General features: G+C 45.5%; 1 protein-coding gene across 1 annotated transcript in view; it reads left to right on the top strand.

Annotated features, from left to right (window-relative positions):
* slc44a4 (solute carrier family 44 member 4) overlaps positions 1-18633 on the top strand; it is a 27828-nt gene extending 9195 nt beyond the window's left edge. Inside the window, exons 3-22 of the mRNA XM_061255243.1 lie at positions 646-719; positions 1472-1550; positions 3978-4077; positions 4551-4682; positions 5836-5896; positions 7521-7635; positions 10071-10154; positions 10697-10809; positions 11378-11500; positions 11664-11763; positions 12788-12880; positions 13136-13238; positions 13643-13905; positions 14381-14475; positions 14852-14955; positions 15381-15454; positions 15712-15782; positions 16095-16189; positions 17018-17102; positions 18476-18633. Coding sequence (XP_061111227.1) covers positions 646-719; positions 1472-1550; positions 3978-4077; positions 4551-4682; positions 5836-5896; positions 7521-7635; positions 10071-10154; positions 10697-10809; positions 11378-11500; positions 11664-11763; positions 12788-12880; positions 13136-13238; positions 13643-13905; positions 14381-14475; positions 14852-14955; positions 15381-15454; positions 15712-15782; positions 16095-16189; positions 17018-17102; positions 18476-18582 — 2071 coding nt within the window. The 3' untranslated portion in view covers positions 18583-18633. The remainder of the gene's footprint in view (positions 1-645; positions 720-1471; positions 1551-3977; positions 4078-4550; positions 4683-5835; positions 5897-7520; positions 7636-10070; positions 10155-10696; positions 10810-11377; positions 11501-11663; positions 11764-12787; positions 12881-13135; positions 13239-13642; positions 13906-14380; positions 14476-14851; positions 14956-15380; positions 15455-15711; positions 15783-16094; positions 16190-17017; positions 17103-18475) is intronic.
* The last annotated feature ends 2089 nt before the right edge of the window (positions 18634-20722 follow it).

Raw genomic sequence — 20722 nt, forward strand, 5'->3', positions numbered from 1 at the left:
GCAGTAAGTTCTACAGGGTGTGTGTGTGTGTGTGTGTGTGTGTGTGTGTGTGTGTGTGTGTGTGTAATGCACGGCAGTAAGTTCTACAGGGTGTGTGTGTGTGTGTGTGTGTGTGTGTAATGCACGGCAGTAAGTTCTACAGGGTGTGTGTGTGTGTGTGTGTGTGTGTAATGCACGGCAGTAAGTTCTACAGGGTGTGTGTGTGTGTGTGTGTGTGTGTGTAATGCACGGCAGTAAGTTCTACAGGGTGTGTGTGTGTGTGTGTGTGTAATGCACGGCAGTAAGTTCTACAGGGTGTGTGTGTGTGTGTGTGTGTGTAATGCACGGCAGTAAGTTCTACAGGGTGTGTGTGTGTGTGTGTGTGTGTGTGTAATGCACGGCAGTAAGTTCTACAGGGTGTGTGTGTGTGTGTGTGTGTAATGCACGGCAGTAAGTTCTACAGGGTGTGTGTGTGTGTGTGTGTGTGTGTGTAATGCACGGCAGTAAGTTCTACAGGGTGTGTGTGTGTGTGTGTGTGTGTGTGTGTAATGCACGGCAGTAAGTTCTACAGGGTGTGTGGACCTTCAGTGACGGGGCGGGGTCGGGCCTTTCTTAATAATGGTAAAAATTTTAAAAAACTACAAATGAAACCTGTCTCTCCATCAGGGGCTGCACGGACATCATCTGCTGTATTCTCTTCATGGCTGCCATCGCAGGGTACCTGGTGGTGGGAATTATGGGTAAGATTCTGCCCCCCTGTGCTCCGTGCCTGGGCGTGTCCCAGCGTGTCCTATCTTCCTATCCTTCTATCCTCCTTTCCTCCTTTCCTCCTTTCCTCCTTTCCCCCCCCCCCCCCCCATAGCTCCAGATAGGAGGCCAGGTGGCACTGGAGGAAAGGAGGGTACGCTTTTAGAGTGTTGGGACACACCCCTCTTTTCTGCTCCTGCGCAACATCTCTCCATCTCTCCATCTCTCTCTCCTTCCTTCTCTCTTTCTCTCTATCCATCCCTCTCTTTCTCTCTGTCTCTTTCTCCTTCTATCCCCCTCTCCTCCTTGTTCCTTTGTTCCCCGGCCCTTGTTGTGAGCTCCATAAAACACTCTGCTTATCGCAGGTAACAGGAAACAGGAAATAGGTCAACAGTGAATAGAAAAGAGGTGATCCTGATAAGGTGTGCCCTGAATATAGCACACACACTCGAACGTGCATGCACACACACAAATTATCCCTTACACACCCCCACACACACACACACACACACACACTCTGTTTCTTTCTCTCACACACACACCATGCATACACATTCTCTCTCTCTCTCTCACTCACACTCTCTCTTTCACACACACACTCTTTTTCACACACACAATCACACACTCACACGCACTCTCTCTCTTTCTCACACACACACACACACACACTCACACACACACACACACGCACACACACACTCACACACACACACTCATCTGTGTGTCCCTCTCCACGTCTCCCCAGCCTGGCTGTACGGTGATCCTCGCCATGTCCTCTATCCCCGCAACTCCACCGGAATGTTCTGTGGCCTCGGACTCAACAAGTAACTGATCGTCTCGAGAGAGAGAGAGTGTGTGTGTGTGAGAGTGTGTGAGTGTGTGTGCGAGTGTGTGAGTGTGTGTGTGTGTGTGTAGCAGGGTGAGCTCAGCTAGTTCACTGGTAAGCACAGTGAAAGCAAAGGCTCGTAGCAGGTTACCGCAACAACGCTCCCTGATGATGTAACCCTCAGATTTAAAATGAACATCGTTGCCCTTCACTAGGGGTGAGTTTGTCTTTAGCTGACTGGTAACGCATTTGTTCAACAAATATTTGGACATGTGAGAGGCCGGGGTTCAAATCCCACCTCAGACTCAGGGAAATCTCTCACCCGTTACGTGTGTGTATACCAGGCTGAGTGTATATATAATCTGAGTGTGTGTGAACCGGACCTTGGCTCAAATAGTATTTGTTTTGGATTCAATTACTTTTCTGGTGCATTTGAGCCTACAAGGAGAAGCACATGGGTGGGGTTTACATTGCTGGGATCAAGTCACTTGTTCCAGTACACCAGGCAGACTTAGTCAAATTCAGAAAAGTACACAAAAGGCCTGGTCTGTACTGTACTGTGTCTGTACTCTGATTCTGAATGTGTGCATGCTCTGTATGTGTGTGTGTACTGTGTGTGTGTGTGTGTGTGTGTGTGTGTGTGTGTGTGTACTGTGAGTGTGTACTGTATGTGTGTGTGTACTGTGAGTGTGTACTGTATGTGTGTGTGTGTGTGTGTGTGTGTGTGTGTACTGTGAGTGTGTACGATATGTGTGTGTGTACTGTGAGTGTGTGTGTGTATACTGTGAGTGTGTACTGTATGTGTGTGTGTTCTGTGAGTGTATACTGTACAGTGCTGTGCAAAAGTTTTAGGCAGGTGTGAAAAAATGCTGTAAAGTAAGAATGCTTTCAAAAAGAGAAATGTTAATAGTTTATTTTTTATCAATTAACAAAATACAAAGTGAGTGAACGAAAGACAAATCCCAATCAAATCAATATTTGGTGTGACCACCCTTTGCCTTCAAACCAGAATCAATTCTTCTAGGTACACTTGCACAAAGTCAGGGATTTTGTAGGCATATAGTCAGGTGTGTGATTAACCAATTATACCAAACAGGAGCTAATGATTATCAATTTAATATGGAGGTTAAAACACAATCATTAACTGAAACAGAAACAGCTGTGTACAAGGGTTGAAACAGGGTGAGGAACAGCCAAACTCTGCTTCCAAGGTGAGGTTGCTGTAGACAGTTTAATGTCAGAAGTCATACACCATAACAAGACTGAGCACAGCAACAAGACACAAGGTAGTTATACTGCATCAGCAAGGTCTCTCCCAGGCAGACATTTCAAGGCAGACAGGGGTTTCCAAATGTGCTGTCCAAGCTCTGCTGAAGAAGCACAAAGAAACGGGCAGCGTTGAGGACCGTAGACGCAGTGGTCTGCCAAGGAAACTTAGTGCAGCAGATGAAAGACACATCATGCTTACTTCCTTTCACAATCAGAAGATGTCCAACATGGCATGAGCTCAGAATTGGCAGAAATCAGTGGGACCCAGGTACACCCATCTACTGTGCGGAGAAGTCTGGTCAGAAGTGGTCTTCTGGAATTCATGGAAGAATTGCGGCCAAAAAGCCATACCTCCGGCATGGAAACAAGGCCAAGCGACTCAACTATGCACGAAAACACAGGAACTGGGGTGCAGAAAAATGGCAGCAGGTTCTCTGGACTGATGAGTCAAAATGTGAAATATTTGGCTGTAGCAGAAGGCAGTTTGTTCACCGAAGGGCTGGAGAGCGTTACAAGAATGAGTGTCTGCAGGCAACAGTGAAGTATGGTGGAGATTCCTTGCACGTTTTGGGCTGCATTTCTGCAAATGGAGTTGGGGATTTGGTCAGAATTAATGGTCTCCTCAATGCTGAGAAGAACAGGCAGATGCTTATCCATCATGCAATACCATCAGGGAGGCATCTGATTGGCCCCAAATGTATTCTGCAGCAGGACAAGACCCCAAACATACAGCCAATGTCATTAAGAACTATCTTCAGCGTAAAGAAGGGCAAGGAGTCCTGGAAGTGATAGTATGGCCCCCATCATCGAGTCTGTCTGGGATTACATGAAGCGACAGAAGCAATTGAGGCTGCCTAAATCCACAGAAGAACTGTGGCTAATTTTCCAAGATGTTTGGAACAACCAACCTGCCGAGTTCCTTCATAAACTGTGTGCAAGTATGCCTAGAAGAATTGATGCTGTTTTGACGGCAAAGGGTGGTCACACCAAATATTGATTTGATTCAGAATTTTCTTCTGTTCATGCATTTTGTTAAATGATAAAAAGTAATCTATTAACATCTCTATTTTGAAAGCATTCTCATTTTACAGCATTTCACACCTGCCTAAAACTTTGTGTGCACTGTTATGAGTCTAACAGTCTTTTTCTGTGACAGAGAGAAGAGCACTGTGCTGTATTTTGATATCATAAAGTGCGCCACGGTAACCAACATCATGGCATCTGCTCTGAATGGCCTACAGTGCCCCACAACACAGGTCAGGTGACCCCGTGTACCTGTGTCTGTACCTCTGTGTGTCAGTGTCTGAGTCTGTCAGTGTCTCTGTGTGTCAGTGTCTGAGTCTGTCAGTATCTCTGTGTGTCAGTGTCTGAGTCAGTCAGTCAGTGTCTCTGTGTGTCAGTGTCTGAGTCAGTCAGTGTGTTTCTATGTCAGTGTCTGAGTCTGTCAGTCAGACTCAGACACTACTTTTAAAATGTACATTTAACATGAAACAATACTTGAACATCAAGGGCAAGAAAAAAGTAAACTGAATAGAAATAAATAAATATGGGCTCTGCATATTTTTAGTGTTCCATATGATCTCACAGTCCCTGAGAGGGTGGCAGGTGGATATACCTGTATGTGTGTGCCACCTGTTCACCACACAGTGTGTCTGTCAGTGTGTCCATCACTCTCTAGCTGTGACAGTGTATCAAAAGCTCACTGGAATAAAATAGTGTATCTTTGCAGGTGTGTGTAAAACAGTGCCCCACTGAATTCTGGGTGTTGCCTCCGAGGTTCTACCTCAACATTGCTAAGGCGAAGGACTTTCCCAAACCAGAGTACTGTGTTCCCTCCCTGGACCTGGCCACCACAGACCTGGTACAGCACACTCTGCTCCCGTGTGTGTGTGTGTGTGTGTGTGTGTTTGTGTGCGTGAGTGTGTGTGTGTGTTTGTGTGCGTGAGTGCGTGTGTGTGTGTGTGAGTGTGTGTGTGTGTGTGCGTGTGCGTGTGTATTTGTGTGTGTGTTTGTGTGTGTGTGTGTGCGTGCGTGCGTGTTTGCGTGTGTGTTTGCATGCGTGCGTATGTGTGTGTGTGTGCGTGTGTGCGTGTGTGTGTGTGTGTACGTGTGTGTACGTGTGTGCATGCGTGTGCGCGTGTGCGTGTGTGTGTGTGTGCATGCATGTGTGTGTGTATGTGCGTGCATGTGTGTGTGTGAGTGTGTATGTGTGTGAGTGTGTGTGTTTGTGCGTGCGTGTGTGTGTGTGTGTGCCTGTGCGTGTGTGTGCGTGTGTGTGTGCGTGAGTGTGTGTGTGAGTGAGTGTGTGTGTGTGCGTAAGTGTGTGCGTGCGTGAGTGTGTGTGTGTGTGTGTGTGTGCGTGCGTGCGTGTGTGTGTGTGTGTGTGCGTGCATGTGTGTGAGAGTGTGTGTGTGTGTGTGCATGTGTGTGCGTGCGTGTGTGTGTGCGTGCATATGCGTGTGTGTGTGCGTGAGTGTGTGTGTGTGTGTGTGTGTGTGCGTGAGTGTGTGCATGCGTGAGCATGTGTGTGTGTGTGTGCGTGAGCGTGCGTGCATGAGTGTGCATGAGTGTGCATGAGTGTGCGTGTGTGTGTGTGTGTGTGTGTGTGCGTGAGTGTGTGCATGCGTGAGCATGTGTGTGTGTGTATGGGTGAGTGTGTGAGTGAGTGAGTGAGTGTGTGAGTGAGTGAGTGAGTGTGTTTGTGAAGAGACTTTAGTGAGCTTGTCTGTGTGTGTTTTTCATTTGTGCTTCATTTATATATGTTTTCTCACTGAGAAATTAAATACAATTAGTTTTTCAAGAAAGACCTGCTCCTGTGTGCCTGTGTGGGCACGTTTGCATGCATGTGTTTTTTTGCTCAATATTTGTCGTTTTTTAATGCATGACAAACTGTTTAAATGGTCATGGCTGGTTCTCCCCCTACCTTTCCCTCTCTCACCCTCTCTCCCTCTCCCTCCCTCTCTCTCCCTACCCCTCCCTCTTTCCCTCTCTCCCTCTTCCTCTCCCTCTCTCAGCCCGTCAAAGAGATTGTTGCTCGAGAGCTTTGCCCTTTTTTCACCATTCCTACAACCCCAGGTGACACTTCGTCTCTGTGTGTCTGTGTGTGTGACTCTCTACATAGCGGCTGTTGGAGTGTCCCACACTATAATTCACTGACATACTTTCACTAGTGCAGGTGTTTGCAGTGATATGTTATCGTACTTTCCAATGCTTCCTCTTTCTCCGTCTCCAAAAATTCCATATTGTCATGACATAACGCAGTATACAGTGCCCTCCATAAAGTTTGGGACAAAGAGTAAAACGGTGAGAGACATTGGCCAAACCTTAGGCTTACCAAAATCACCTGTTTGGAACATGATTAACCCCTTCAGTATCGGAACCTTTTTTAACACAAGCTTGAAAATGACATACCCAAAATAAAATGGTTACTATTCTTGAACCCTTTTAAGTATAAGCATAATCCTGGTCTTTTCTGTAAGGTAATCCTTTGGGGTGTGCCTGTTAAGAGTGAAAACTACACTGAATATTACTAAAACAAAGTTACAGAAGCTCAAACACATTGGAAGTGTTTTTTCTCGCTGAAAATATCTTCTGTTTTTGAGTGGATACAGATTATTGTGGCTTTTAGAATTAGAAACTATTATGCATTTGGTTTGATGGACGCTTAAAAGAGCAACCACAGTTTTGGAAAAAGGTCTTGTGGACAGATGAGAAGAAGATTAACTTGTATCAAAGTATGGAGGAGAGAAGGAACTGCCTAAGATCCAAGGCATACCACCTCGTCTGTGAAACACGGTGGTGGGGGTGTTATGGCCTGGGCATGTATGGCTGCCGAAGGTACTGGCTCACTCATCTTCACTGATGATGTAACTGCTGATGTTTGTTATTTCATTGTTAATTCAGAAGTTTATAAACGTATCATATCTGCTCAACTTCAAGCGGATGCCTCAAAACTGAACTGGCGGTTCATTCTACAGCAAGACAATGATCCCAAACATACTGCTAGAGCAACAAAGAAGTTTTTTTCCAAAGCTAAAAAATGGTCTTGTGTGGCCAAGTCAATCACATGAACTCATTTGAGCATGCCTTTCATGTGCTGAAGAGAAAACTTAAGGGGGCTAGCCCCAAAACAAGCATGAGGTAACAATGGCTGCAATACAGGCCTGGCAGAGCATCACCAGAGAAGACACCCAGCACCTGGTGATGCCCATGAATCACAGACTTCAAGCAGTCACTGCATGCAAAGGATATGCAACAAAATACTGAGCATGAATGCATTAATTTGCATAACATTGCTGTGTCCTGAAATGGGGGGAGTAGAGAGGCAAATAAATAAATGCTGGGTCTTTGTCCCAAACATTATGGAGGGCACTGTATGTGTATGTGCCAAAGCTTTACAAAAAACAATGCAATGCATAAATAAATATAAAAAACACTGTTGCAAGTACATATAGGTACATAAACGAATTGATGTCAGATAAATAATAATAATCCTGAAAAATAATGAATGCATTTACAATAAATAAATGAAAATATAATATATTTTTTCTTATATTAACATTATTAATAATAATATCTGAACTATCATTATTATTATTATTATTATTATTATTATTATTATTAATAATAATAATAATAATAATAATAATAATAATAAAATGTCATAAAGAATTATCGTAAAGAATGATCTCTCTCTCAGTGCTGGGAAGGTGTTTGCCTGCAGTAGGATCTCTAGACCGTATTCCAGGAGACTTCATCCTCCCAGGAATGTCTTCTCCCAACGATACAGCCAATGCCATCCGGAACGCCACAGGGTAAACCCCACCCCTTCTGCACATCCTGCTCTGACTCACTGTTTACCCACAATGCTCTCTGCACACAACACGCCCACCCACCGCATATAGGCAAACACAATGAAGATGAAAAACACACACACACACACACACACTGCACAATGAAGAACTCTCCACACACACACACACACACGCACACACACACACATCGATACACACACAGTAAAACACACACACCCACACACACACACACACACACACACTCACACATACACGCAAACACATAATTACACACACATCAATACACACACACATACACACACATCACTGCACACACACATCAATACACACACACACAGCAAAACACTCTCACACACACACACACACACACACACACACACACACACACACATCAATACACACATCCACGCACACACACTCTCACACACACACACACACACACACACACACACACACACACACAAGCTGTGATATCCTCCATTACATTAACTCTTTGTTTCTGTCTCTCTCATTTAGAGGTTCCCAGACTGGCTCGTGAGTTGTTGCGCTACTATCTTAGTCTTAGACCCCATTCTCTTCTAGTGATATCAGTCTTAGTGCTCACTCATTTGTTTGTCTGTAGTCCTAGTGCTACCTGTGTTCTGCCATACTCTTTAGTATGTAGTTTTAGTGTCATTACTAGTAATGACTCATTAGTGTTCTGCTTGTATTCAGCTTTTACTATGTTTATCATTTGGGTCCAATTTTTAGTGTTGATTTTTTAACGTTGACTTTACTTAAAGGATTGACTAAAAGTGTACTGTTAAAAACTGTGCAAGGAAGGCGTCTGATTGGTTGGAAAGAAACGTGCAAAGGTGACCGCTAATATTAAAGGAACAATAGGTCATTTTGGACTTCTAATGGTCAAGAGAGGAATTGCAGCAACAAACACCCTCAAACCACAACACTGTTAACCCCTCCCCCTTCTCTGTGAACGCGCTGACGTTGAACACCCCTCGCCCCCTCCACGCCATTGGCTGTGGCAATTAGGACCAATTTTAATCCTATGAGCTTGAATTATTGATTATTGTACAGCTATACAATGTTTTGGTACAGAGTGGCTGTCAACTGCGTATTTTGAAGAACTATAAACACAGGCAGAGGGTGATTCAACATGTCGGTGAGCCTTTTTCAACAATAGGAAGGGATTTACATTGGTCTTGTAACAATGCTTTAACATAAAAATCTTACCTATTGTACAAACAGTTGTATCCCTTATCTAAGAACAATTTTATCTGAAACATTAGTTGATTAACAAAGTCCATTATTTGTTCTTCCATATTCTTTTAAACACTTGCAATGTTGGTCTTCTCATTAGGCATTAAATCAAACAAAACATTTATAGGAAGACAAGTCAGCCTTTCTCACTGTAATCAGTCAATATACACTGAGTTCTTGCGATTGCGATTATCTAATTGGCCAATTGTGTGGCAGCAGTGCAATGCATACAATCATGTAGATACGGGTCAGGAGCTTCAGTTAATGTTCACCTCAACCATCAGTGGGGAAAAAATGTGATCTAAGTGACTTTGACTGCGGAATGAAAGTTGGATTTTGACGCACTGCACTGCAAAGAGGCAATTTTTATAATAATAATAATAATAATAATGATAATAAGTCACAATGAATTTATATTTAGAGATGGGAAAAATTGTTGCAAATTTAGAGTGGAGTAACATCTTAGAACTGTTTCAGCAATTGCAAGCACTTTACCTGGAGAAATATCAATTAAAATGAAGAAGAAAAAAAAACCTTTTGTACTTTACTGCAGGGATCATCAAACCACAGTCCTCAAGGGCCAAGAACTGCTGGTTTTCCACCCACTCTTTGTTGGGAGTCAGGTGTGAAGCCAGTCTGGCCAATCTGTAGCACAAATCTTTCAGTTAATTACCCAGGAAAACCAGTTCTGGATTTGGATTTGAGGGCCAGATTTGATTATCCCTGCTTTAATGCATAGCTTTCTCACCCCTTTGTAAACAGACCTCAGCCCTTCCTGTACTCTAATTATTTATTTTTTTCCGAATGCAGCCGTGTTTCTTAACAATCACATTCTGGAATCCTGCTATTCTAGAATTGTGTTGTTCTAGAATCATGCTGTTGTAGAATCCTGCTATTCTAGAATTGTGTTGTTCTAGGACCACGCTGTTGTAGAATCCTGCTATTCTAGAATTGTGTTGTTCTAGAATCATGCTGTTGTAGAATCCTGCTATTCTAGAATTGTGTTGTTCTAGGACCACGCTGTTGTAGAATCCTGCTATTCTAGAATTGTGTTGTTCTAGGACCACGCTGTTGTAGAATCCTGCTATTCTAGAATTGTGTTCTACAATCCTGCTGTTCTGCGAAGCCGTTGTTCGGGGATGTGCCCTGACGCCCCTCTCCGTGTGTTTCCTGCCTAGGGACGTGGTGTCTGGTTTCAACGCGGAGGAGGTCGGAGTGCGCATCTTTGAGGACTTTGCCTCCTCCTGGCACTGGATTCTCATGTGAGTGGGCCATTTTTCTTTGACCCCCCAGCCCTCATTCCCGAGGAAGAGCCCATCTTAAAGCCACATTGCCCTCTGTTGGTGGCCAGGTGCCACTGTACTTTACTAACTCTCCCCCTTCCCTCCTCCCTCTCTCTCTCCCCCCCTCTCTCCCTCTCTCTCCCCCTTCCCTCCTCCCTCTCTCTCTCCCCCCCTCTCTCCTCCCCTCCCTCTCCCCCTCCCTCTCTCTCCCCCCTCTCTCCCTCTCTCCCAGTACAGTGTTAATGTCTCTCTCTCTCTCTCTCTCTCTCAGAGTACAGTGTTAATGTCTCTCTCTCTCTCTCTCTCTCTCTCTCAGTATAGTGTTAATGTCTCTCTCTCTCTCTCTCTCTCTCTCTCTCTCTCTCTCTCTCTCAGAGTACAGTGTTAATGTCTCTCTCTGTCTCTCTCAGTATAGTGTTAATGTCTCTCTCTCTCAGTATAGTGTTAATGTCTCTCTCTCTCTCTCTCTCTCTCTCTCTCTCTCTCTCAGTATAGTGTTAATGTCTCTCTCTCTCTCTCAGTGGGCTGCTCATAGCCATGGTGCTCAGTTTGATGTTCCTCCTGCTCCTGCGCTTCACTGCAGCAGTGATTGTGTGGGTCCTCATAGTGGGAGTGCTGGCTGTCATAGCCTATGGTGAGGAAGTGTGTGTGTGTACGTCTGTGTGTGTGTGTATGTATGTGTGTGTGTGAATGTGTGAGACTGAGTGAGTGCCTGGCTGTGTGTCTGTGTCTGTGTGTGTGTATGTGAGATTATGAGACTGTGTGTGTGTGTGTGTGTGTGTGAGTGTGTGTGTGTATGTGTGTGTACATCTGTATGTGTGTGAGTGTATGTGTGTGTGTGTGTGTGAGTGTATGTGTGTGTGTGTGAGTGTATGTGTGTGTGTGTGTGAGTGTATGCGTGTGTGAGTGTATGTATGTATGTGTGTGTGTGTGAGTGTATGTGTGTGTGTGTGTGAGTGTATGTGTGTGTGTGAGTGTATGTTTGTGTATGTCTGTGTGTGTGTGTGTGTGTGAGTGTATGTGTCTGTGTTTATGTCTCTGTGTGAGTGTATGTGTGTGTGTGTGTGTGTGTGTGAGTGTATGTGTCTGTGTTTATGTCTCTGTGTGAGTGTATGTGTGTGTGTGTGTGTGTGTGTGTGTGTGTGAGTGTATGTGTGTGTGTGTGTGTCTCTGTTGCTCATTTCCTGTTTCTTTGCGCTCAGGAATCTGGCACTGCTACTGGGAATATGACAACTTTAAGTCCTCTGACCTGACCATCAAGGAAGTGGGCTTCACCACAGATTTCTCTGTGTACCTGCAGGTTAAAGACACTTGGCTTGCCTTCTGTGAGTCCATCCATCAGTCTGTCCATCTCTTTCTCTCTCTCCTTCCCTCTCTCTCTCCCTCTCTCTCTCCATTCCTCCCTTTCTCTCTCTCTCTTTCCCAGTAGGTACAGGGTGTAACCCTTCTCCTCTCTCTCAGTGATCATCCTCTCCCTCTCTCTCTCAGTGATCATCCTCTCCGTGCTGGAGGCCATTCTGCTCCTGCTGCTCATCTTCCTGCGGAAGCGCATCCTCATCGCCATTGCGCTCATCAAGGAGTCCAGCAAGTACGAGCTTCACCTCCACTGCATTCCCCTCGTTACACTCTGTTACACTCTGTTACAATCCCTCATTACACTCTGTTACAATCCCCTCTTACACTCTGTTACACTCTGTTACAATCCCCTCTTACACTCTGTTACTCTCTGTTACAAAGCCCTCATTACACTCTGTTACACTCTGTTACAATCCCCTCTTACACTCTGTTACACTCTGTTACTCTCTGTTACAATCCCCTCTTACACTCTGTTACTCTCTGTTACTCTCTGTTACAATCCCCTCATTACACTCTGTTACACTCTGTTACTCTCTGTTACAATCCCCTCATTACACTCTGTTACACTCTGTTACAATCCCCTCTTACACTCTGTTACTCTCTGTTACAAAGCCCTCATTACACTCTGTTACACTCTGTTACAATCCCCTCTTACACTCTGTTACACTCTGTTACAATCCCCTCATTACACTCTGTTACACTCTGTTACAATCCCCTCATTACACTCTGTTACACTCTGTTACAATCCCCTCTTACACTCTGTTACTCTCTGTTACAAAGCCCTCATTACACTCTGTTACACTCTGTTACAATCCCCTCTTACACTCTGTTACTCTCTGTTACAATCCCCTCATTACACTCTGTTACACTCTGTTACAATCCCCTCATTACACTCTGTTACACTCTGTTACAATCCCCTCTTACACTCTGTTACAATCCCCTCTTACACTCTGTTACTCTCTGTTACAATCCCCTCTTACACTCTATTAATGGTAAATGGTAAATGGTTGGCATTTATATGGCGCCTTTATCCAAAGTGCAGTACAATTGATGCTCCTCATTCGCCCATTCATACACACCCTCGTACACCAACGGCGATTGGCTGCCATGCGAGGCGCCGACCAGCTCGTCGCCAGCAACCCTCCGACTGCCAGATGACTGCTCTTGCCACCTGAGCCAATGTCACCCCATTCCATTCCATTCCGCCCGGGATGGTGATGATGTCAGAACTGATTGTGTGTGTCTGTTGTCCTCAGGGCCGTGGGCTACATGATGTCAGCACTGGTGTACCCCCTCTTCACCTTCACCCTGCTTGTGGTGTGTGTGGCCTATTGGGGTGTCACTGCCCTGTATCCTCTACTGTGTGTGTGTGTGTGTGTGTGTGTGTGTGTGTGTGTGTGTGTGTGTGTGTGAGTGTCTGTGTGTGTGTGTGTGTGTGTGTGTGTGTAGTGGTATGTGTGTGTATGTGTGTATGTGTGTGTGTGAGAGTGTGCGTATGTGTCAGTAGTGGTCTGTGGCTGTCTGTACTGTGGCCTGCAGTCTCAGTGTAGCCGGTCAGTGTCCTCCATAGCCCTGTTGTGTCCTTTGACCCAGTGAATGCGCAGATACCTGGCCACGTCTGGGGAGCCCCTGTACAGGATGGTGGCCCTGAACTCCACGGAGCTCAACTGTGACTCCATCAGCGGCAACGAGACCTGCGATCCTCTGGTACCTGGGGGGTGGGAGGGGCCCTGTGTGCGTGTGGGAGGGGCCCTGTGTGTGTGTGGGAGGGGCCCTGTGTGCATGTGGCAGGGGCCCTGTGTGTGTGTGGGAGGGGCCTGCATGGAAGTGGGAGGGGCATTCTGGGGAGTGGCCTGTGGGGGAGTGGGAGGGGATTACATGGACATGGGAGGAGCTTATATATAAATGGGTGGGGCCTATATGTAAATGAGATGATGCATGGGAGGAGCTTCTGGAGAAATACGAGGACATTGTGGAAATTAGAGGGATTGTACAAAAATGGGAGGAGATTGTTTCCTCCCACTTCCCCCTAATCTCTACCCTTTTCCTTGCTGTCCTCCTCCCCCTTTCTCCCCACCCTCTCTTTCTCTCTCTCTCTCTCTCTCTCTCAGCTCTTCAACTCCTCGGCCTACCAGTCGACCTGCCCGTCGGTGAGCTGCATCTTCATAAAGTACAACAACGAGGGCCTGTTCCAGAGGAACCTCTTCAACCTGCAGATCTACAACGTGCTGGCCTTCCTGTGGTGCGTCAACTTCGTCATCGCCCTGGGCCAGTGCACCCTGGCCGGAGCCTTCGCCTCGTACTACTGGGCCTTCAACAAGCCCTCGGACATCCCCATGTTCCCCATCTCCCAGGCCTTCATACGCTGCCTGAGGTGAGGTTTTGGATTGGACCGTGTAAGCCGGGGACCGTCAAATCACGGTCCTCCAGGTCCGAGAACTGATGGTTTTCCAGCCTCTTTTTACCTGGGAGTCGGGTGTGAAACGCGGTCTAGCCACCGATGTTCATGGCGCCGGATAACTAAATTCACCTTATCTGACCTGTGTTCTGAACTTACTGTGCGTTGCTTTTGATAAAAGTGTCAAATGAAATGTGATGGTATCTTACCTGTCTCTTTCCTGTTTCTCCCTCCTTCCCTCTCTTCTCTCTCCCTCTCTCCCTCCCTCCCTCCCTCTCTTCTCTCTCTCTCCCTCCCTCCTTCCCTCTCTTCTCTCTCTCTCTCTCCCTCCCTCTCTTCTCTCTCCCTCCCTCTCTCCCTCCTTCCCTCTCTTCTCTCTCTCCCTCCCACCTTCCCTCTCTTCTCTCTCTCTCTCCCACCTTCCCTCTCTTCTCTCTCTCTCTGTCTGCAGATACCATGTGGGTTCGTTAGCATTCGGTGCTCTGATCCTCACGATCGTCCAGTTCATTCGGATCGTATTGGAATATTTGGACCACAAGTTTAGAGGTAAACGTACCTCTTTCTTAGAATACCCTTGACGATCATTAGTTGAACCTCAGCGACTCACAGTAGGACCTCTGTGATTCTCAGTAGAACCTCTTTGATTCTCAGAGAAAACTTGTTGTAACCTGTTGTGTTTTCTCTGTTGAACCTCTGTGATGTGAATCGCTGTAACCTGTTGTGTTTTCTCTGTTGAACCTCTGTGATGTGAATCGCTGTAACCTGTTGTGTTTTCTCTGTTGAACCTCTGTGATGTGATTTGCTGTAACCTGTTGTGTTTTCTCTGTTGAACCTCTGTGATGTGATTTGCTGTAACCTGTTGTGTTTTCTCTGTTGAACCTCTGTGATGTGATTTGCTGTAACCACTGTGTTTTCTCTGCAGCTGTGCAGAACGGATGTGCTCGTTTTGTCATGTGCTGCTTGAAGTGCTGCTTCTGGTGTCTGGAGAAATTCATCAAGTTTCTCAACAGAAACGCCTACATCATGGTCAGTCTGTCAGTCTGTGTCTCTCTCTCTGTCCATCATACGTTTCCTGGTGCTTAAGCTTCAGTCAGTCTTTTGATTTGCCTGTCAGTCAGTGTGGGTCAGTGTCTCAGTCAGTATTGGTCAGTGTCTCAGTCAGTATTGATCAGTGTCTCAGTCAGTCAGTCAGTGTGGGTCAGTGTCTTAGTAATTCAGTCAGTGTGGATCAGTGTCTCAGTCAGTTTGTCAGTCAGTGTGGGTCAGTGTCTCAGTCAGTCTGTCAGTGTGGGTCAGTGTCTCAGTCAGTCAGTCAATGTGGGTCAGTGTCAGTCAGTCAGGTGTGTTCCATTACATAATGTAGGGGTATTATCCATCGGCTGTAAGGTTTCAGTTCTTGACTCTGCGGGAGTCAGCCAGTCAGTCACACTCCACTGCTGTTTGATTGACAGATTGCCATATATGGAAAAAACTTCTGTGTCTCGGCGAGGGATGCGTTTCTGCTTTTAATGAGGAACATCGTTAGGTAGGTCCACACACACACGCACGCGCACACGCACACACTCACACTCATGCACTCACACGCACTCGCACACACACACACACACACACACACGCTCACACACACGCGCACACACACGCACACTCTCACTCACGCAAGCACGCATATACACACGCACACACTCATACACACGCACACATATCGATATACAGGAGTTTTTTTCCAAAATACAATTTTGTTGTATTTTGTTTTGTTTGGGGACTTGTTTCCCTGACGCACAGGGTGGTGGTGCTGGATAAGGTGACGGACCTGCTGCTGTTCTTTGGGAAGCTGCTGGTTGTGGGAGGAGTCGGTAAGAAATCATCGGCAGTTGATTCAGCTGCCACTGTAAAGATGTATAACTGGAAGTTGTATAGTGTTCAGTAAAAAAAAATTATAATTTGTTTTTATGGGAATATAATTTGTGAATGTCAGGCCCAATGTCCCATTGTAGACTAGTGCTAGAACTGGGTCAAATAAAATGATAATAATAATATTAATAACATAATATTGCAGTAATGCTTTCTTCTTGATTTTCAAATGGCAACTTGTGCTGTTGCCATTGGACCCTGGATGCAGTGAGATGATTGGTCGGTCGGTTAACCCATCCTCTCTTCACCTGCAGGGGTGCTGGCTTTCTTCTTCTTCTCTGGACGAATCAGGTTGGCTGGAGACACCTTCATCGCCGAACAGCTCAACTACTATTGGGTGCCCATCATTGTAAGCCCTTTTCGTGAATGGAATGTGACGGTAGATTGATTGGTCTGTACTTGGTCTGTACATGTTCCTGTGTTCCATCCAACAGATTCCTGTCATGACAGAGTAAAATATGTGTGTGCTCTGTTTGACCTGGGTCCTGTTCCTGTGTGTGTTCTGTTTGACCCGGTTCCTGTTCCTGTATGTGTTCTGTTTGACCCGGGTCCGGTTCCTGTGTGTGTTCTGTTTGACCCGGGTCCTGTTCCTGTGTGTGTTCTGTTTGACCCGGTTCCTGTTCCTGTATGTGTTCTGTTTGACCCGGGTCCTGTTCCTGTGTGTGTTCTGTTTGACCCGGGTCCTGTTCCTGTGTGTGTTCTGTTTGACCCGGGTCCTGTTCCTGTGTGTGTTCTGTTTGACCCGGGTCCTGTGTGTGTTCTGTTTGACCCAGGTCCTGTGTGTGTTCTGTTTGACCCGAGTCCTGTTCCTGTGTGTGTTCTGTTTGACCCGGGTCCTGTTCCTGTGTGTGTTCTGTTTGACCCGGGTCCTGTTCCTGTGTGTGTTCTGTTTGACCCAGGTCCTGTGTGTGTTCTGTTTGACCCGAGTCCTGTTCCTGTGTGTGTTCTGTTTGACCCGAGTCCTGTTCCTGTGTGTGTTCTGTTTGACCCGGGTCCTGTTCCTGTGTGTGTTCTGTTTGACCCGGGTCCTGTTCCTGTGTGTGTTCTGTTTGACCCGGGTCCTGTTCCTGTGTGTGTTCTGTTTGACCCGGTTCCTGTTCCTGTGTGTGTTCTGTTTGACCCGGTTCCTGTGTGTGTTCTGTTTGACCCGGGTCCTGTTCCTGTGTGTGTTCTGCAGACCGTGGTGGTGGGTGCGTACCTCATCGCGAGTGGGTTCTTTAGCGTCTACAACATGTGCGTGGACACCCTCTTCCTCTGCTTCCGTGAGTACCGCCGCCGTGTCCATGACAACCGGGAAAAGCTGACACTGACAGTTACACCAGCTGACCTGGAATGTGTTTGAGCATGTCTGTTCAACCCTTGCATTATTATTTTTAATATTCCTTTATTTAAACAGGTGGTCTCATTGAGATCAAGATCTCTTTTTTTCAAGAGAGACCAGTTACAACAAATGCAGATTAAAGAAAAAGTCTATATCTCAAACACACATTACCCATAAAGCCATCTCAAACACACATTACCCATAAAGCCATCTCAAACAGCATATTACCCATAACGTCATCTCAAACAGCACATTACCCATAAAGCCATCTCAAACAGCACATTACCCATAAAGCCATCTCAAACACACATTACCCATAACGTCATCCCAAACAGCATATTACCCATAAAGCCATCTCAAACACACATTACCCATAAAGCCATCTCAAACAGCATATTACCCATAACGTCATCTCAAACAGCACATTACCCATAAAGCCATCTCAAACAGCACATTACCCATAACGTCATCTCAAACACAGATTACCCATAATGCCATCTCAAACACACATTACCCATGAAGTCAAATAAAACAAGTAAGAAAATAAAAGTAAGAAATTGTGAATTTAAAATCATTGAATGAAATGAGTGTGTCCAATTACAGAGACTGTTGCAGGTCATTCCATTTAGAGTTAGACTTACCAAACTCTGTCTTTATGCAAAGAATATTTAAGATTATGTCATTATGAGACCTACGTTTAAAAGAGATCCGTGATGATACCAATAATGGTGATACAATACTCCCACTGGCCACTGGGAGCAGTACCGGGGTGCTGTTGTGAGATGCTGCTAAACAGCTGAACCGTCTTATGCAGGTATGAGGTTAATTTATGCTTTGGTCAAAAGTGTCGTGCAACATATCCCCGGACAGAAATGATACAAATTCGGCAACCTTGTCATCAAGCCGACACTTTTGAGGACACAGAGGGCCTTCAGAAGTGATTGGTTGACTGAAATGAAGAAAAAAGTTTGCCGTGGTGTGGACACTAGTTTACTACAAGGCTACCTGTTTTTATGAATGAAGACATGTTTTGAGGAGGGTTTGAGGAGACGCTGGTTGCTATAGTAGCCAGTCAGCAGCAAATTTTCTGTCAGCAGACATTTTGTCCCAAGACACTTTGTCGCAGAAGCATAAATTATCTTTTATACAGGTACAAAGTTAAACCATTCTAAAGGTACACAGGTACACATTTGTAGTTATACTGGTACAAAGTCAAACAGTTCTAAAGGTACACAGGCACACATTTGTAGTTAGACAGGTACAAAGTTAAACAGCGTTTGCTTGCTTCACCCAATGGTACTCCTTCTCCTTCAGTGGAAGATCTGGAGCGGAACGACGGCTCCGTGCAGAAGCCGTACTACATGTCGAAGAGTCTAATGAGCATCCTCAACAAGAAGAACAAAGTGCCCAAGAGCGGTTGAGAAGGAGACGGGCGGTGAAAATAACGCGCCCCCCCCCCCCCACTCCTCCACTCCCCCCCCCCCCTCCCAGTGGTACTTCATCAGGGTTGGGGATGGTTGTGATGTCACTTTTCTCAAAAAAAAGCAGAGAGAGAGCTCCACCAATCACAGAGTTTGTTGGTAACAATCAACAGAACAAGGACAGTGATGGTTGGAGGACACTTTCTGGCTATGTTTTCAGTGGAGATGCCAGGAAGGAGCCAGGAAGCATGCGTCAGCCACCATTGGGGCTCCTCTGTTTCCTGTGAGCAAAGAGCCATCACCACCACCAACTCTCCACCTCTTACAACTAAGGAACTTTATACATTCTCCATCCCACAACTCTCACTCTCTTCCTTTATTTCACGATTATTTGTCCTGTTCCTTTCTTCCTCCTGCTTGTTGGAGTGTTGTAAGTTTACATGTTTGTGTCTATTTGCACTTTTAAAAAAATGCAAATTGTTCCACATGAAAAGGCGGGCTTCTCCAAGTGTATCCACGGAAACGCTACAACCAATCACAGAGCACCACGGAAACTCTGCAGCTTACCCTCTGGGACTGTTGCCAGCCAATCACACTTCCCTCTGGGACTGCCTATAGCCAATCACAGAGTACCAGCAATAGGATACCGATCTGGACATTGTGCATACATCGCTGTGTAAACAGGAAACCATTCTCACAAAAAACCGCAGGGAAAGTGATTGGTTGCCCATCACTTATCATTCTGAGAGCCACCCATATATAATGTCTATGAGATCCCACCTATGTGATGTAGTATGCCTGGAACATCCAACCAGACACTTTCCCTGAGGTTACTTTTCAAGTGTTTGATCGTCTTGCTACAGCGCTATAAGTTGTTTATTTCAGCCCCAGTCTGGATGTCTTGAAAGTCAGTCATTGTATGTGTTTATGATTGTGATGTTTATACATTTCCTGCAGAACTGGGGTTGCAACTGAGTATGTGTGCATGACAGTGACCAAGATGATGCAGCTGGTATGATGTGTGAGCAACACTGTGTAATATTTTATCCAAAGGACTGATTCATGTGTAACTGAAGAAAACTGTGCTTTAAAAAGAAACTTTTACAGAATATGTTCATTTTACAATTTAAAAACCTGCAGCTTGAAAAAAACGTGCTTTTTAATTAGTTCATTAAATGAATAGACAAATTTTTAATACCTGAAAATAAACTGAAATGTGGAACCAAATCAATTTCGTAGCCAGGTAAAAAAAAAATCCCCAATATATTTCAGTATAGTATATTGTGTGTACGTGTACGATTTTTTATTTTTGGAAATCCCTTTTTATACAAAGAATGACAACTTTGCTGTAGAAACCTGAAATAATGAAAATATATATTTATTAAGAGCAATGAGCAAATAAAATTCTGAACTTCAAAAACTGTTGTGCATTCATGAAATTCCATCCATCCATCCATTATCTTAACCCGCTTATTCTGAACAGGGTCGCAGGGGGGCTGGAGCCTATCCCAGCATACATTGGGCGAAAGGCAGGAATACACCCTGGACAGGTCGCCAGTCCATCGCAGGGCACACACACCATTCACTCACACACTCATACCTACGGGCAATTTAGACTCTCCAGTCAGCCTAACCTGCATGTCTTTGGACTGTGGGAGGAAACCCACGCAAACACGGGAAGAACATGCACGCTCCACACAGAGAGGCCCCGGCCGACGGGGATTCGAACCCAGGACCTCCTTGCTGTGAGGCGGCAGTGCTACCCACTGCACCATCCGTGCCGCCTGCATTCATGAAATTTCAAATTCAAATTCATCCAACAATGAGACATAAGGTCAGCCTATGATATTGGCCCTGTGTGAGAACAAAAGCAATGCAATGATTGACAGCTGTTGCCTCACAGTTAAGCCTCTGTGTGGATGGGCCACATGGTCTGGTATCTGATCAGGATCTGTTCCAGTGTGTGGATGATTTATCTGATCAGGATCTGTTCCAGTGTGTGGATGATTTATCTGATCAGGATCTGTTCCAGTGTGTGGATGATTTGTTATCTGATCAGGCTCTGTTCCAGTGTGTGGATGATTTATCTGATCAGGATCTGTTCCAGTGTGTGGATGATTTGTTATCTGATCAGGCTCTG

This window comes from Conger conger, chromosome 9, assembly GCF_963514075.1.
Source record: "Conger conger chromosome 9, fConCon1.1, whole genome shotgun sequence".
Taxonomy (NCBI): domain Eukaryota; kingdom Metazoa; phylum Chordata; class Actinopteri; order Anguilliformes; family Congridae; genus Conger; species Conger conger.